General features: G+C 55.7%; 1 protein-coding gene across 5 annotated transcripts in view; it reads right to left on the bottom strand.

Moving 5' to 3' along the window:
* MYO18B (myosin XVIIIB) overlaps positions 1-14,907 on the bottom strand; it is a 64,233-nt gene that overhangs the window by 29,769 nt on the left and 19,557 nt on the right. For all 5 annotated transcript variants that reach the window (XM_065033638.1, XM_065033636.1, XM_065033637.1 and 2 more), the window contains exons 17-32: positions 14,487-14,634; positions 14,207-14,366; positions 12,892-13,069; positions 11,991-12,177; positions 11,444-11,553; positions 9,456-9,521; positions 8,169-8,297; positions 7,887-8,030; positions 6,553-6,642; positions 5,407-5,526; positions 5,174-5,282; positions 4,484-4,608; positions 3,298-3,452; positions 2,383-2,506; positions 1,674-1,874; positions 1,476-1,586 (exon numbers count right to left, since the gene is read on the bottom strand). In XM_065033638.1, the coding sequence (XP_064889710.1) occupies positions 1,476-1,586; positions 1,674-1,874; positions 2,383-2,506; positions 3,298-3,452; positions 4,484-4,608; positions 5,174-5,282; positions 5,407-5,526; positions 6,553-6,642; positions 7,887-8,030; positions 8,169-8,297; positions 9,456-9,521; positions 11,444-11,553; positions 11,991-12,177; positions 12,892-13,069; positions 14,207-14,366; positions 14,487-14,634 (2,157 nt within the window). The remainder of the gene's footprint in view (positions 1-1,475; positions 1,587-1,673; positions 1,875-2,382; positions 2,507-3,297; positions 3,453-4,483; positions 4,609-5,173; positions 5,283-5,406; positions 5,527-6,552; positions 6,643-7,886; positions 8,031-8,168; positions 8,298-9,455; positions 9,522-11,443; positions 11,554-11,990; positions 12,178-12,891; positions 13,070-14,206; positions 14,367-14,486; positions 14,635-14,907) is intronic.

Here is a 14,907-nt window from a genome sequence, read left to right as displayed (position 1 = left end):
ACGCTTCTTGCTCCAGCTCTCCACCAGTGTAGAGGTGACAGTGGCCTCGTGGAGCAGACGTGCCATAAAGGCAGGATTTGTGCTGCTCCCAGGAGCAAATGGAGCCCAAGGGCCAGCGCTGAGCACAGCAGCCACCATCCCTGTGCCTCCATTCAAGTATTACCATCCCACAGCCCTGCGGCCGCGGCAAGTGCTTTGCAGGAGGGAACCAGACCTGGCACAGCACCGCAGAGCTGTGTGTGCAGCTGTGAGAGATCCAGAGGGTCCAGCTGGGGGTGAGGGTGGTAGAAATGTGTGACCAAAGCAAGCCACCCCAACCCATAGCCTGTTCCTCCCCTGCAAGCAGCTGCTGCTGTGCCTGCAGGAGGGGCCGTGCCAGCTGCACCCCTGGCACGGCTCCCGGTGCCCTCCTTGCCCCAGCCACCTCCTGCACCCAGCTGCTGCCCAGAAACGGGTTAAAAAGGGAATGGGAGCAGGCTGCTAAATATCAATTGCTCTCTGGAGCGTCTCTGCCATTTACTCATTTGGAAAATGATACTCAGGCCGCGCAGGGTGAGGGAGGGGATGAACGACACACTGCCAGCTTGAGAGCAGCCACAAGGCACAGCATCACTCCCTGTGCAGGGCAGTTGAACAGGCAGGGACGTGCAGAAGGGAAGGCAGGACCCTGGGAGGAGCCCTGAACAATGTGTCCCCATAACCAGCCCAGAGCTGCAGCAAAAAATGGACCAGTGGAGAGCAGGGAGAGGAGCACAGAGCTGCTGCTGCCCCATCCAGCAGCAGGGCAGCATGGCAGGAACAGAATGCAGGGGGACAGCGGTGGTTGCACCTACCGGCAGCATTTGCACCCCAGAGCAGCACCCCTGGGCACACAGCCTTATGACTCGGGGCACAGCTATGTGCTGACAGGAGCAAGAGCAGCATAGATTGCCTCGTTTGCCTCCCCATTTGTTCTGCATTCCAAAAATAGCACATGCAAAGCCCCACCGACCGCTTCATTAAGCCTCAGCAATGTTAATTCACTATTGACAGACAGGTGTGCCCCAGGCCTGACAGGAACTGGCTGCTACCACACAGTCCCGCAGCCTCAGATCAAACAGCCTGGGTATCTGCATGCCACTGACTTTGCAGCCCTGCTGAAAGGGGGTTTTCTGTTCATTATCACCAAACTCAAAGCCCTGGCTGGCTGGCACTAGTGCCTTTGGTGTGATGCTGGTGTCACCGAGACCACCGTGCCCACATGCTGCATCACACGTGGCTGTCACACACTGTCCACAACAGCCCCTCCAGTGTGGCAGGGACTCGCCCCTGACCCACAGCCTAGTTTTGCACCCAAGGCTGTGACGGGGCTCATGCCAGGCTGGTGGGAAAGCAGCTCTGACCCCCACACCGCTCCCCAGGGAGGAGGGACCCCAGGAATGGACCATGGACAAGGAGAGCCCTGGGGAGCATTGTCCCCCCCAGCGCTGACCTACCCTCTTCTGGCAGGACTGCCGCACATCCTCCAGCTCCTCGTCCTTGTCCTCCAGCTCCTTCTGGTGCATCTGCTTCATCCGCTCTATCTCCAGCTCCAGCCTCTGATGCAGCTGCAAGATGAACATACAGCAGCTGCTCACAGCTCCAGTGGGACAGGGAAGGAGCAGGGAGGGACATCCCGGGGGTGGCTGCGCTACCTGCTCCAGGTGATCCACAGCAGCTGTCTGCCGCTCCAGCTCCTTCCTCTGCTCAGCAGCGCTGGCCTCCAGGTCCCAGAGCTGCGTCCTGAGCGTGGGCACAGCGCGGGCGTCCAGGGCACCGGGGGTGCTGAGCTCCTGCACCCGGCCGGCCAGCACCGTCACCCGCTGCGCCAGGCCGGCCGCCTCCGCCTCCTTCTGCTGCTCACGGGGCAGAGCAGGGGTCAGCAGCCAGTCCCAAACATGGGAAAAGGGCTTTGCACACCCACCCCTCGCTCTTCACACCCAAATTGTTTCCAACAGCACCATCAGAAACACCCTGGAGGCTGATGCACCTCGCATAGGGCTCGGTGGGTACTGGTGCAGCATCACCCCATAGACACACAGACCTGCATCTTCTTGCAGGTGAGAATGTGGGTAGAGGTGCAAAAGGAAGCACGAATTACTGCAGTGATAATGACAGTGGGCCTGATTAGCTAAACTGAGGGATGGCCATCACTTTTTACAAGTGATAGCCTTTCTTCTGGCAGAGGGTAACGTTATTTAAACACATCATGCACAGCCTAGGAATGTGCTGAAGAAATTGGAATCAAGCTGCCGGGTTTGTGCCTGACTGCCTCTTCTATAATTGCAAAGATAATGGCTTTGCTCTGAGACCTGCTCCCAAAAACTGGATATAATGCAGCAAAGTGGGGTATTTTCCTCTTACCTCTAAGCTCTGCTGGAGTTTGCCCATCTCCCATCGGATGCTGGTGTTCTCCTGTGCCACTTTTTCACGGAGCCTCTTCTCAAAGGCAGACTCCCCGAGGGCCTGGGCTAACTGCAGGTCAAACCTGGGAGAAAAGCACACATTTCCCTCTCCCATGGAAGTCTGTGTTGGCAGCTTGGCTGCCTCTAGCCGGGGAGGCTGTGCTGAGACAGGGAGACAGGCGAGCAGCGTCTCCCAGCACTAGACTTTCCAAGTGCTTTTGAGAGGGCAAGAAGCCTATTCCCCGCAAAGTGCTGCCGTCATTTTCTGAATCCTTAACTACTCCACACAAGTGCCAGCCGTGGGCAGTGTGGAGCAGCAGCCATGTGCACACAGGTAGTTGCCAAGAGCAGGGTGCAAAAAACTGCTGCAGCAGTCACCTGCTACAGACCCCAAACACCCCAAACGGTGCCTGTGTGCAGGCAACAGCCCTCTGCCCCGCCCCCGCCAACATGGGCAGCTCCCGATCCAGGGCCACCGGGACTCTGCTATGCCACTGATGCCCAGAAAGGTGGTGGATGCCCCATCCCTGGAGACATCCCAGGCCAGGCTGGACGGGGCTCTGAGCAACCTGATCTGGGTGAAGATGACCCTGCTCATGGCAGGGGTTCGACTACATGAGCTTTGAAGGTCCCTTCAAGCCAAACTATTCTGTGATTCTATAATTGCATTGGGAGTGATTTCATTTATGGAAGCATGCTCCAGTCACACAGCAACGGGATGTAAAAATAACCTCCTGGCTTAGTGCAACCTCCAGCAGATGAACAGAGCAGCCCATCCAGGAACTCCTCACCCCAGGCCATCCTGAGCATCCCCATCCCCTGCCCTCCCACTCTGGCAGCCCCAGCCCTCCCGGCTTGCTTCCACCAGCCTTACTTCTTCTGCCTCTTCTCCAGCTCGTGGCTGCGGCTCTGCTGGCTCTCAGCGAGCACCCGCGCATCCTCCAGCTCGCAGACCAGCCGCCGGCACCGCCGCCGCAGCTGCTGGGACGCCTTCCTGGCCGCCTCGCAGGCTGCCTGCGCCTCGCTGAGCTGCAGGCAGGATGGTGGTGAGACCCCATAGCACAGGCACCCCGTGCCACAAGGACCCCCACAGCACAGGGACACCGTAGCTGCTCCCACCCAGGGTTCAGCCTCACTGACACCCAGAGATAGGTTACTCAGAGATCTTCCACCAAACAAGGACAAATGTATGTGCTCTGACCCCTCAGGCCCCAGGCACTCTCCTGTGCCCCCGCAGCATCCCAGTCCTCTTCCTGAGTCAGCAAAGATGCCCCAGGGGCAGACATTTGATCCTGCCAAAAGCAGTGCCTGGACTGAGCGAGCTGGATCCCGCAAGGATTTGCATCGTGTTTGGGGCAGAGAGACACCAGAGTTCTCACCAGCCAGAGAACAGAGTTGTTAAGCAATGCCTTTAAATAAGCAAAATCTTGCATTAATGAAGCCTGTAATTCCAGACTAACTATCTGATAGCAAATGGGCTGTTTTGCTTTACCCAAGCTCCTGAGACTGGGCTGCTTTTCTTATTACTTTTTAATGTACCATGAATAATATTCATGTTCTTGTTTTATGTTTATGAGAAGTGACCTGACTCCCAGAGACTGCTCAGGGAAGCACGCTGGCTTTTTCCCTCCTCGTGGCAGAGCTGGGGAACTGGCAGCTCTTTACTTTAGCAGCTCTTTACATGGCAGATGGTATGAACACAACCCAGTCCCGTATCCAAAAGCCAGACTGACACCAAGACCCACCACTGAGCCGCTCTCCACCCGCAGCTTCCCACCCTGTGCTCATGCTTGTGCTTGACCAAGGCTGAATTTTGCCACGTCCTCGTGCAAAAGTAACTTTTTAAGCTGGAAGGAAGCTTTGGGGTATTTATTCTTATACCAGCAGAAAACAGCTGATTTTGAGAGCATCACCAGTAAGCAGCCACATTTCCACAGCTCAGCCCTGCAAAGCTTTGCCTGCCCAGAAGCAAGGAGAGGACACGTGGCTTCAGCCCTGCTCCTTGGCGTTGCCCTGGGGAGCCTCTGTCCCCTCCAGCGCCCAGGGCTAGCAGCACTTGCCTTTTGCTCAAGCCCGGTCCTGGCACCCAGCTCGGCCTCCAGCCGCTGCTCCAGCTGCGCCAGCCGCTTCCGCAGGAATGAGATCTCGGTCTGCGCGCAGTCAAACCGCACTTGCCACTCATCCTCTGCCATGGAGAGACCCGGAATGGGTGCTCAGCCCGGCCAGTCCAAGCAGCCGTGCCAGGGTCCGATGGGTGAATGCAGAACTGCGGCTCCCGTACCTGGGGCTGCCCCAGCTCACATAGCACATGTACCACCCTGAGCACAGCAAGCATGCCCATCCCATCCCATCCCATCCCATCCCATCCCATCCCATCCCATCCCATCCCATCCCATCCCATCCCATTTTTGTTTTATCAGCCTCCCCGTCACTCCAAAACATGCTTCAAATGCCCTTTGAGCTATAGGAGTGCCAGGTGGTACCAGCAGCACCCTTAGGCAGCATCCCTGTTGCATCCCCAGCCCTGTGCAAGAGCTGTATGCCACCGGGCTGTGACTGCCAGCTCTGGACAGACAAACAATGCAGAATGACAGGGTAGCAAAAACATGCTGGGGTGGCCAGAAGCTAGGGGAGCAGCACTGCCTTGGCGGGAGGCAAACCTCTGCCCATTGCAAGAGGCTTTGCTGCTGTGCTGGGGCAGCCGTGCTGGCCCCGCAGGTCAGGTTGGATCACCAAACAGAACCCCCTACCTCCTCCAGAGCCACTGATCTTCATCTCACGCAGCTGAACTAGCTGCTGGGCCTCTTCCAGCTGTTTTTCCACCAACTCCAGTTTCTTCTGCACTTGGTCATTTTTGCTCTGAGGAAAGCCGGGGAAGGAAGGGAGCGGATCTACCTGGCTCCAGGGCACTGGAGTCCAGCCAGGCTGTGCCGAGAGTGTGGCATCGCCACCGGCACAGCCCGACAGCTCAGGACCCTCCTACCTGCAGCTCCTGCAGCTCGCGGGCACCCCGCAGCCTCTCTGCCCGCTCCCCGTCCAGCACCTGGCAGGCGACGTCACCCTTGTACCGCTCGTCTGACAGCTCCGTCGTCAGGTCGATGATCTGTGGGGGACATGGAGACAGGCTAGACATCACCCTGCACACCAGCCCCATCAACTCCAGCATCATGACTGCTCTCATTTGGCAGCTGCCTGTGCTTAGGGGATGTGGTAAGTGCACATCATCACCAACCAGTGTCACCACTGGGAGCCCAGGCAAAGAGTAGCTGCTGCTGGAGCCCGTGGATGAACCCTCATGTGGCTGCCTGTGCAAACACCAGCAACCTGTTGCCTGCACTGCGCTGCCTGCAGTGCTCATCAGATTTCTGCACCATTCTAGTTGATTAGCATTAATTTTCATTTAGAATCATAGAGTCATTTTGGTTGGAAAAGACCTTTAAGATCACAGAGTCCAACCATCAACCCAACACTGCCAAGTCCACCCCTAAGGCGTGTCCTTAAGAACCTTGTCTCCATGAAACATTTAATCTGTTAACCCCACGTTTGAAGCACAGCAGTCAGGAGAAAATACTTGGAAATACAACAAAGATAGCAGGACACTTGTGCGCAGCCCCCATGGCATTAGCATTCTTCCCATTAAACTGAGTCATTTCTGGTGCCCACAGAGGTCAGTAAGCCTGCAGCCCTGAGAGCGTGATGAGAACACAATATGTCTGTGCGTGATTTCGTGTTTTAATTACACCCTTTCATCAGCAAAAGGGAAGACGTTCACACTGCCACTTCTCAGCCCCTTACGCTGCGCTGTGCTGGTGGCAGCACGAGGTGACATCTGTCCTTGCTGGAGGGGACCTGAGGCTTTCCCGGGGACACTCTGGGTATGGCCCATCCCCACAGTGTCTGGGCTGCTCTCCGGGTGCTGCCATCGGGCACTGCAGCCCCTATGGGTCCTGTTCAGAGACCCCTGGCTGTGGTGACTCTGCCAGCAGTTCAGCAGCTGCCTCCTGCCCAACCCTTTGCTGGTCACAGCTCCTCCTGCCACAATGCAATTGGTGCTCATATTTATCCCAGTATGGCTTAATTTCCAACTCAACCAAGCAGGGCTGTGGCAGAGGCTTTTTTTGGGTTCTACCTTGCTTTCCAGCTTCTCTGCCGTCTGCCTGAGCTCACTGCATGCCTGCTCAGATTTTTCCAGCTTCCTTCTCAACGCCGCCAGCTCCTCCTAGGGAAGATTGAAAAAAAAAAAGCACATGCAGAGCTCCAGCACCCTCAATTTACTTATGAAAATCTTGTTTTCTGTTAAAAATAAATGGGAGAGACATAACTGCCTTATTAATAAAATTTACCAGGCAACTCTGAAGGCTGCTCGCTGCAAATTGCTGGGACTACATCTCCTGACATGAATTCCGTCAGAGGGGCTGTCAGCTTTGGTGTGCACACAGAGCACATTTTACGAGAAAGATGCAAACCTCAAAAGCCTGAGATGAACAGCCCAGCATCTGCATTTGCTCGGGGAGCATTGCTGGGGCCCTGGCAGGCTATCACAGAGCGGTGCAAAGGCACCTTGTTTTCTGTGATTCTTTTTCAGGCAGCCTGACTGCAGGGGCAGACAGAGCCGCTCGGCGCCGCCGTGTCCTGCTTTGATGTCCAATCGGAGCAGAAACAGAACGTGCAGAGTTGTGATAAAAACAGAGGTTAACGGGCGATGGGGCCTGACAAATCCCAGGCGGGTTTGGAGAGAGAAACAGAGGCTTGGGCAGCTTTTATTTCACCTGAACCAGCCTGAAAGCATCTTGTTAAAGCCTCACTAAGGCAAGAGGAGGAGCAGGACACCAAAGAAGACAGACTAAGAATTTAGTGCAGGTCTCAGAGATGTGGAGGGCTGAAAGGCGCCTTTCCTGGGTCAGCAAAAGCCCATTAATGTTTCCCATCACCAGCAGCGGCTCCGAAGGAAGCCAGGACAGGTATGGTGACAGCATAGAATCCCCTGTATCAAGGATGCATCTGGCTGCCCACCATCTTGCCATCCCACAGACTGATGTGGGGAACCTGTCCCCAAGGGGCTCGGCTCAGTGGACCCAGCCCCAGAGCTCACAAAGGGAGCAGGGGACACACGGGGACAGCTGCAGCCCTGGGACAGGGCTTCGGCTATGGGGACACACTGCATTTGCTACTGTCCCTCTAAGGAAGAAAGAGAGTTATTTCTCCCTCCACAGCCCTGCAAAATACATTACTTGGGGCAAAAAAAACGCAGTGCTAAGAAAAGATGATGAATTCTGAACGGTCAGAAGAATATCTCTGCCCTGGCAGAAGTGACTGCTATTCTGGCCAACCCACCAGGAAGAGTCCCTCAAGCGTTCTGTCCTGTCCCATCCCACCCCACCCCATTCCATCTCATCCCATTCATCCCATCCCATCCCATCCCATCCCATCCCATCCCATCCCATCCCATCCCATCCCATATACTTCTTTAGCACGGAGCTGCTCCTCCGCAAGGCTGACGCTGAGCAGGGGCCGCACACGGCTCAGCAGCTGCCACCATGGCCAGTTTCTGATGGCCTGGAACACCACCAGGTTCTTCTGGATGCAGCGGACGGCGAGGCGCTGGATCTGTGGGGAGACATGGTGGCCATGGAGTGGCCTGCTCTGCTCACAGAGCTGTGATTTGGATGCTCTGGGCCGTATCACAGTAGCACTGAGCTGACACTTCGGTGGGTAAAGGGTACCCATGACCCGCAGGGTCAATACCTTCAACCTCTTGAACTTCTGGCGGCTGAGGAAGCCCTTGCAAGCAGCCTGGAGCAGGATCATCTTCTGGGCTATCAGCTTGTCGCGTTGCTTCTCCAGCCTGGAGATGACCCCCGGCTTCAAGAAAACCTGACAGCAAGGAACAGAGGTTACACCCCCCCAGACAGGGTCTGGCACCAAGAGCCCTACAGCATTTCTAACTGTACACACACACGCACAAGTAACAGCAACAGTGTCAATTTACAGTAGGAAAAATAAAATTTACCACATCTTATTTACCACATCTTTTTCTTTAACTAAACTTGTCAGGAACACCTCATAAATGATAGAGATTTGCTGATGCCATCGAATTTAGCCCAGTATTGATATCTCAGAGTGTAAGACACCTCTCAGTCATCACCTGGCGAACCTCTCAGGATATGGGACTAACCACTCCCAAATATTGTGCACCATTTGCATAATACAGCTTTAATAAAAACTGAATTACACTTGTGAAGCCAGTGGCGTACTTAAAGAGCTGCATTTTAAAGATGCCAAATTGAATCAAAGAACAATTCCAGGGAAACTCACTTTCTTGAGATAATGCTATGATTGCTCCACCACCTATTTGATTGTCTCATTAATGTCTGTATTAACTTCACAAGCCAGCGAGTTTTAGAAGCTAGTACAAAATCAATGCTCAAAGCGATGGCAAAACTAACTCTATAACAAGATGTGACTGGAGCTGCTATCGTGCTATTGATTAAGTACAAGGGTTTCATAGAAGAGATAATTGCAAACTGCACTGTGCAGGATAAAAGAAAGTTATTTTGCTCCACAGAACCATTTCATGAATTCTTTCTTTATAGACTCCAAGAGCTGAAGGAAAGCGCGCATGCAAAATTAATTTTTCTTTGAGATTATTGCATTTAAGTTCAAATGTTGTTGCTGCAAGAACTCCTGCAGCTGCCCAGTTCAGCAGAGCATTTACCCCAGCCCACCAAAACCACACGCTGCCCAAACTCCTTTTACTCTCATCAGACATCAAAGGTCATTAGGAGTTTAAAAGCCAGGAGGGAACAGATTTTTATAACCAGGTACACAGTTTACATAGGGTAACATTTTTAGGTGTGAATTAGGAGCCTTCTGCTTTGATATTTGGGGAGATCCATTTCCCCAGCCTGCTGGGTGTTGTGGGGAGCAGCGGTTTTCCCTGTGGTTTGGGAAGTTTCGGGCAGTGCCCGGTGAAGGGCTGGCTGTGCCGTGTGCACCGGGAGCACCAGGGAGCAGAGACCAGAGCCGCCGTACCTGGCTGCGTCCGATGGCAATGCTCTTCTTCTCCAGATCCAGCGCCTGGAAGAGCTCCTCGATCGCCTGTGGAGAAGGAGCATGTCACTCTGAGAACATTACACCCCGGCACGAGGCTACTGAAATGGGGCACAGAGACCCCCAGGCCTTACGGGAAGGCAAGAGCCCATCCCAGCACTGTCCAGCCAGGGTCCAGCTGCACCGCAAGCTCTCGGCACTGCCCTCCTGCCTGGCTTGCCAACAGCTCAGCCCATGCAGGCAAAGGAAGAGGGAAAAGTGCTGATTCCCCCTCTGAGCCTGCCAGCACAGGGCTGAGCTCCCACAGGGAGCCAAGCAGGAGATTAGTTCTGAGCTGTACAGGAAGTCTGAACTCAATTACTCTGAGCTTTGGACCAACACACAAACACAACAGCCAGATATCCCGCACACTTCCCCAGGGCAGCAAACACTATCTGGACAAATGGATGGTTTGGAAACCCCAGAGCTACAGAAATCATGACAAAAATCCTTCGCTAATACTTCACTCCATACAACAGCCTCCAGCCATCTCACACGTTTCCTCCACAAAGGACAAAACCCACATGAGAAATATTTCGGCAGGCACTGGGAGCACCTCACTGCAGCAGAAACACTGCCCTGGCCCTCGCCAGCAGCCGGGCACACAGCGGGTGACGAGGATGGAGCAGGGGAGTACGTGGGGACACGGATCCTCACGGGGGACAATCCCACCCCACGCACAACGGTGAGGCGTGCGGCCACAGGGTCTGTCCTTGCTGCCCCATTGCCCGCACTGCAGACATGTATTCCCAGCGGCTGAGGCAATGCCGCTGAGCGGGAATCAGACTCCAGCCAGCAAACCCACATGGCAACAAGCTCCGGGGAGGATGGGATTTTACAAATCCCCTGCTTACACGCGGCTGACGAGAGACCCTCTGCCTCCTCGCCACATTTAATAACAATATTGACCTTTGCTGACTGTCAAACTTGTCTTATTAAATCCCAAGGTCTTAACTGAATTTGCAGACACTGCCTGGCAGTTTGCACAACAGAACACGTGCCCATGTTTAATTCATCTCCTCTCGGCTCTTCCCGACTCTCAGTGTTCCTCGGCTCCCTAACAGCCTGTTCCAGAGGCAGGGGCACTTCTCCCCAGTTTTTGCTACAAATTTATTATGAAACAAATAAAACTGGCAAATCTCTGCCTTCGTTCCTGAGCTATTTTGACTTTCAGGCTTTGTGAGACAATGCAAGGAGCCACTCTGGGTGGTGCTTGACAGGTGCCTGAAGTGATGATTTATGGTGATGCTCCACTGGGTCCCTGGGAATGCTGCCTGGCTTGTCCTCAGCCAGCTGTTTTTTGGGGGACCCAGGGCAAGAAAAGGGGTGCTGCCAGAGCAGGCCAGGGCAATGCATGGATTCCACCCTGCGCACAAGCCTCCAGTCCCGCAGTTTGTGCCATGTCCAGCAAAACAAGACCTTCCAGGCATGCAGTCAGAGCACCAAGGACTGAGGCAGAGCCCTCAGCAAGCAGGATTTCCCATGCCTTTTCCTCTTGAGTATTAAAAAGAAGCAATAACAGACTTAATTTCCAGGCTGATTTCTCCAAGTTCTCTCCACGGTGCAATATGGTTGGCAAATGCAGCCCACACCAGGCATGTTTACTGCCTTTGTAAAAACTGTCCTCAGGGAGAGGAGCTCCAGGATGAACTGCGCACAGCTGTGTGCCAGGAGCTGCCGTGCAGGCTGCTGGGGACCCGCATCCCTCCACACTCGGGTGTGTGTGGGACAGGTGAATAGGAGCAGGATGAAAAGCCAGCCCTGCAACCCAGCGCTGCACCCGCTGCCAGATCCCTCCTGATCCAGGGAGTTGCCACTGCCCAGAGCCCAACATACAGGCTGATCTCACAGACCCCAAACCTCATCACCGCTTCTCAGCAGCGCTGCAGACGCTGGTGTGCTGCCCTGAGCCTTGCTGAATGTGGACGCACCTTGCTCTCGTCCGGCACCTCGTAGGCAGATGTGTGCTTCTTCATGACGTCTGGAGCAAGGACCTGGAAGCGCCTTCGGAACTGAGTGAGGAGTAGGCGATCTGCATACCCTGGGGACACACAGACATAGCTGGGGCTGCGCCAGCCCAGGGGCACATGGCTTGTACCAAAATATCAGGGAGGGAACTGGCAGTGGGGATCAGGGAAGCTGCCCCACAGTTCATGTCATGCAGGAGATTCATCTGGTTCTCCCACACAGGTCCCTCTCCCCTGCCATAGACTGTGACCCCTGGTCAGTGCAGGTCCAGCCTGATGCACGATGCTCCAAGGGAAGCAGGGGGGAACCTCATCAGAGCTGTGTGCCCAGCAGCACTGCCTGCTATGGGCAGGAGCGGGGCCAGGAGCCCCTGCAAAACCAGCAATAAACACCCAGGGGCTTTCTGAAGTGGGGCTGGCAAGAGCGAGATGATGAGGAAAGCGTGGAAGGGCCAAGCCAGCAGCAGGCAGTGCCAGCACGGCACACGGTAGCAGCGGAGGTCGGGCGTACCGATGCGGTGCAGGCGCAGGGCATCCAGGAGCTGTGTCCCCTCCAGCTGGACTCGCAGCGTCGGCACGTCCAGCCGTGGGGCTGCATCAGGCGATGAGGGGGACACTGGCCCCTCTGTCCCTGGTCCTGGGACGAGGCAGTGGACAAAGTGCAACCGGGACCGTCGAAGCAGGTTGGTGAGCGCATCCTGCCAGGCAAGCAGAGGTCAGCGGGGACTGAGGGGACAAGGGGGCAGTGGTGGTGGGAAACGCTCCCCGTGTCCCTGCTGCAGGGTGTCTGAGCAGGTACAGCAGTCACCCCCAGAGCCCTCAGAGCTCAAATGTGTGTTAGGAACAGCTTTCATCAGAGATGAGCCTGAGGGGCCAGTCACAGATTCTCAGCAGTACCCTTCTTCCTGATGCCCCATGTTTTTGGTTGATGGGCTACAAAATGTTACCAAGGCAGAGGGTTGCTGGGTAGAGGTTTGCTGGGGACAGCCAGGACCACAGCACGGGCTGACTGGGAGTCTATGGAGACTGAGCCTCGTCTCCTCGGGAGAGTTTCAGCACCTAATTATGGCTAAGCTCAGCAGGAGTTTGGCACACTCCCAGTATGGAGGGCTGGTCCACTCATCCCAGTGCTTAAAAGGATTAAGGGCAGCTGAGCAAGGTGTGTGTGTAATCTGCTTTACGGTTTGTTTGCCTGGGATGCTTTCCCCAAGCGACAGCAGCCCTGGGGAGGCTTGTGGTCACCCATGGCCAGAGCAGCATCCCAGGCCAAGGTGCCCGTGGGGAATATGGGTCCCCTTGCTAAGGGGCAGTGTGTCTAAGGCAGGGTCTGAGTGCGGGGTCAGGATACGCAGTGCTGCAAACACCCTGACCTGCACCCAAGAGGGTCCTGATGCCTCGGCGCCCACACTCACCGCCTGCAGCTTGAGCTGTGCACACACCGACCTCTTCCTCACGGCGGCAAAGCTGCTGGCGAAGGTTTTCCTGAGACAGGCGTTGCGGTGCAAGGCGGCCTGGGAGCGTCCCTCCAGCCCCCCCACGGCGCGGCAGCCCAGCGGCACCCGTGGCCGCACCAGCTCCTGCAAGGCGGTTCTGCAGGGACAGCAATGGGATGGGGCTGTGGCGAGGAACCTCTGCAGCCCAGCACCTGAATTTGGCGTCGGTGCTGCTGCAGGGCACCCAGCCATGGAGCAGAGCAGGGTGCCAGGACACCCCCCACGCTTCCATCCCTCTCTGATTCAAGCACCAAACTGGTCACCACTATGGAAACTGAAACCCGACATAAAACGAGCTGGGAGTGTTTAAGCAGAGGTTAAAATCATCCTGTGTGCTGAGACATCTGCAGCAGCTTGATTACATTTCAATTCCAATTTAGTTTACAAGGTTCCTCGATGAGGTGGGGAAAACCCAAGTGGTTGCTGCACTGGGAGATGTCCTCAGCCAGTGATGTGTCACAGCCCCGACACACATCAGATGCCCGACCCATAGCATGGTGGAGCTGAGGACATATCAGGGTCCTCTCTTTGTCTCCCGTTGCCCACACCTGCAGGAAGGGACTTCCTCAGATGTCCATGGCTGGGAACTGCTGACGGTGGAACCCACCAGCTCTGACAGAACACTGCTCACGGCAGCACCGATTACCCGTTCGCTCCAGAGCTGCTGCGATCACAATGTGTACATCTGGTTGTCAGTCAGCCCGGGGGCTCCATGGCTGGAAGTCAAATCACTTGACATCCACTCCCCCCACTTCACTAAACTCTCTGGATTCCCACAAAGCTGGGCTGAAACCTGGGGGTTTTTCCAACTTTCTTACAGTTTTTTTTTCCCCAGGCAGAGCTGGACTTTGCCAATGCAATGCTGGTGTTGGCTGGTTGGTCTCAGGCTGCCCTGCGGACAGGATCTGCTCCAGATCCCATCCCCTCCTTGCCCACCCAAGGCCAGATCAGCCCCATTCCCTGGGCTGTGCACTGGGTAGGGGGACAAGCAGAGTCCCCTGGCAGACAGTGACAAGACCACTGCCTACCCTGGCTGGCCTCAGCCAGGCTGTGGGTCCTCTCTTCCCCATTGGGATGCCTTACAACCCTGTCCCTTCCCCACCACCAACCACCTCTGGGAGCTGCGGCAGGTTTGCGATCTCCAGCTGGAGCAACACGGCTCACGGTGGGATCCCAAACCACTCTCAGGGGCACAGGGAGCACCAAGGCCATAGCACACGCCCCTTGTACTTACACCTTGGACTGCTGCAGCACTTGGACGGCGTTTTCTGCTGAGAGGTTGAGCTTGGCTTTGCTGAGCCAGCCTGTGAGGTCGTAGCGCACAGGGTCCGTGCCCAGCTGGTGGCAGATCTCAAAGTGCAGCGCCTGCTCACACCTCCGCATGTAGCTGTCCCCTGTGACAGTACCCCAGAAGCAAAGCCCAGGGAGAGATTTAATTTGCTGCATAATTTCCTAAAGTTCCAAAGCTGAATGGTGCTGCCAAAGGGTGGGCAGCTGAGCTGAGCCGGTCTTACCCTCCTGATCAGGTCCCTTCGTGGAGAAGTAGGAGCAGAGGCGGTCAAAGGCAGCACTGTCCCCAGAGCCTGGGACCAGCACCTCCTCGTCCAGGATCCAGAACAGCCCCTTGCGATCGGCATCCGGGCTGCTGGGCAGCACTGGTGGCTGTGGGGGAAGACGGGCTTTGGTCATGGACATCACCACCTCTGCTCAACCATGTCCCCTGCCTAGAGTAGCGTCAGGAATCCCTCCTGGCCTGAGCCAGCTCTGGACATCACCCGTGGCACCGCCACAGTCACACGGTGTGCCCTGGGGACCGGTCACCCCAGCTCTGCAGCCAGGCTGGGAGGAGTTCTCAGGACACAGGGTTTGACTGGGAAGGGTGCTTGTATTTTAAAAACCCTAAAAAGGTCCTAGTTGATACTGTGCCCCCCCCCC

Source organism: Columba livia, chromosome 17 (assembly GCF_036013475.1).
Source record: "Columba livia isolate bColLiv1 breed racing homer chromosome 17, bColLiv1.pat.W.v2, whole genome shotgun sequence".
Taxonomy (NCBI): domain Eukaryota; kingdom Metazoa; phylum Chordata; class Aves; order Columbiformes; family Columbidae; genus Columba; species Columba livia.
Note: the sequence above shows the minus strand (reverse complement) of the source record. Positions and strands in the feature narration are given on the sequence as shown.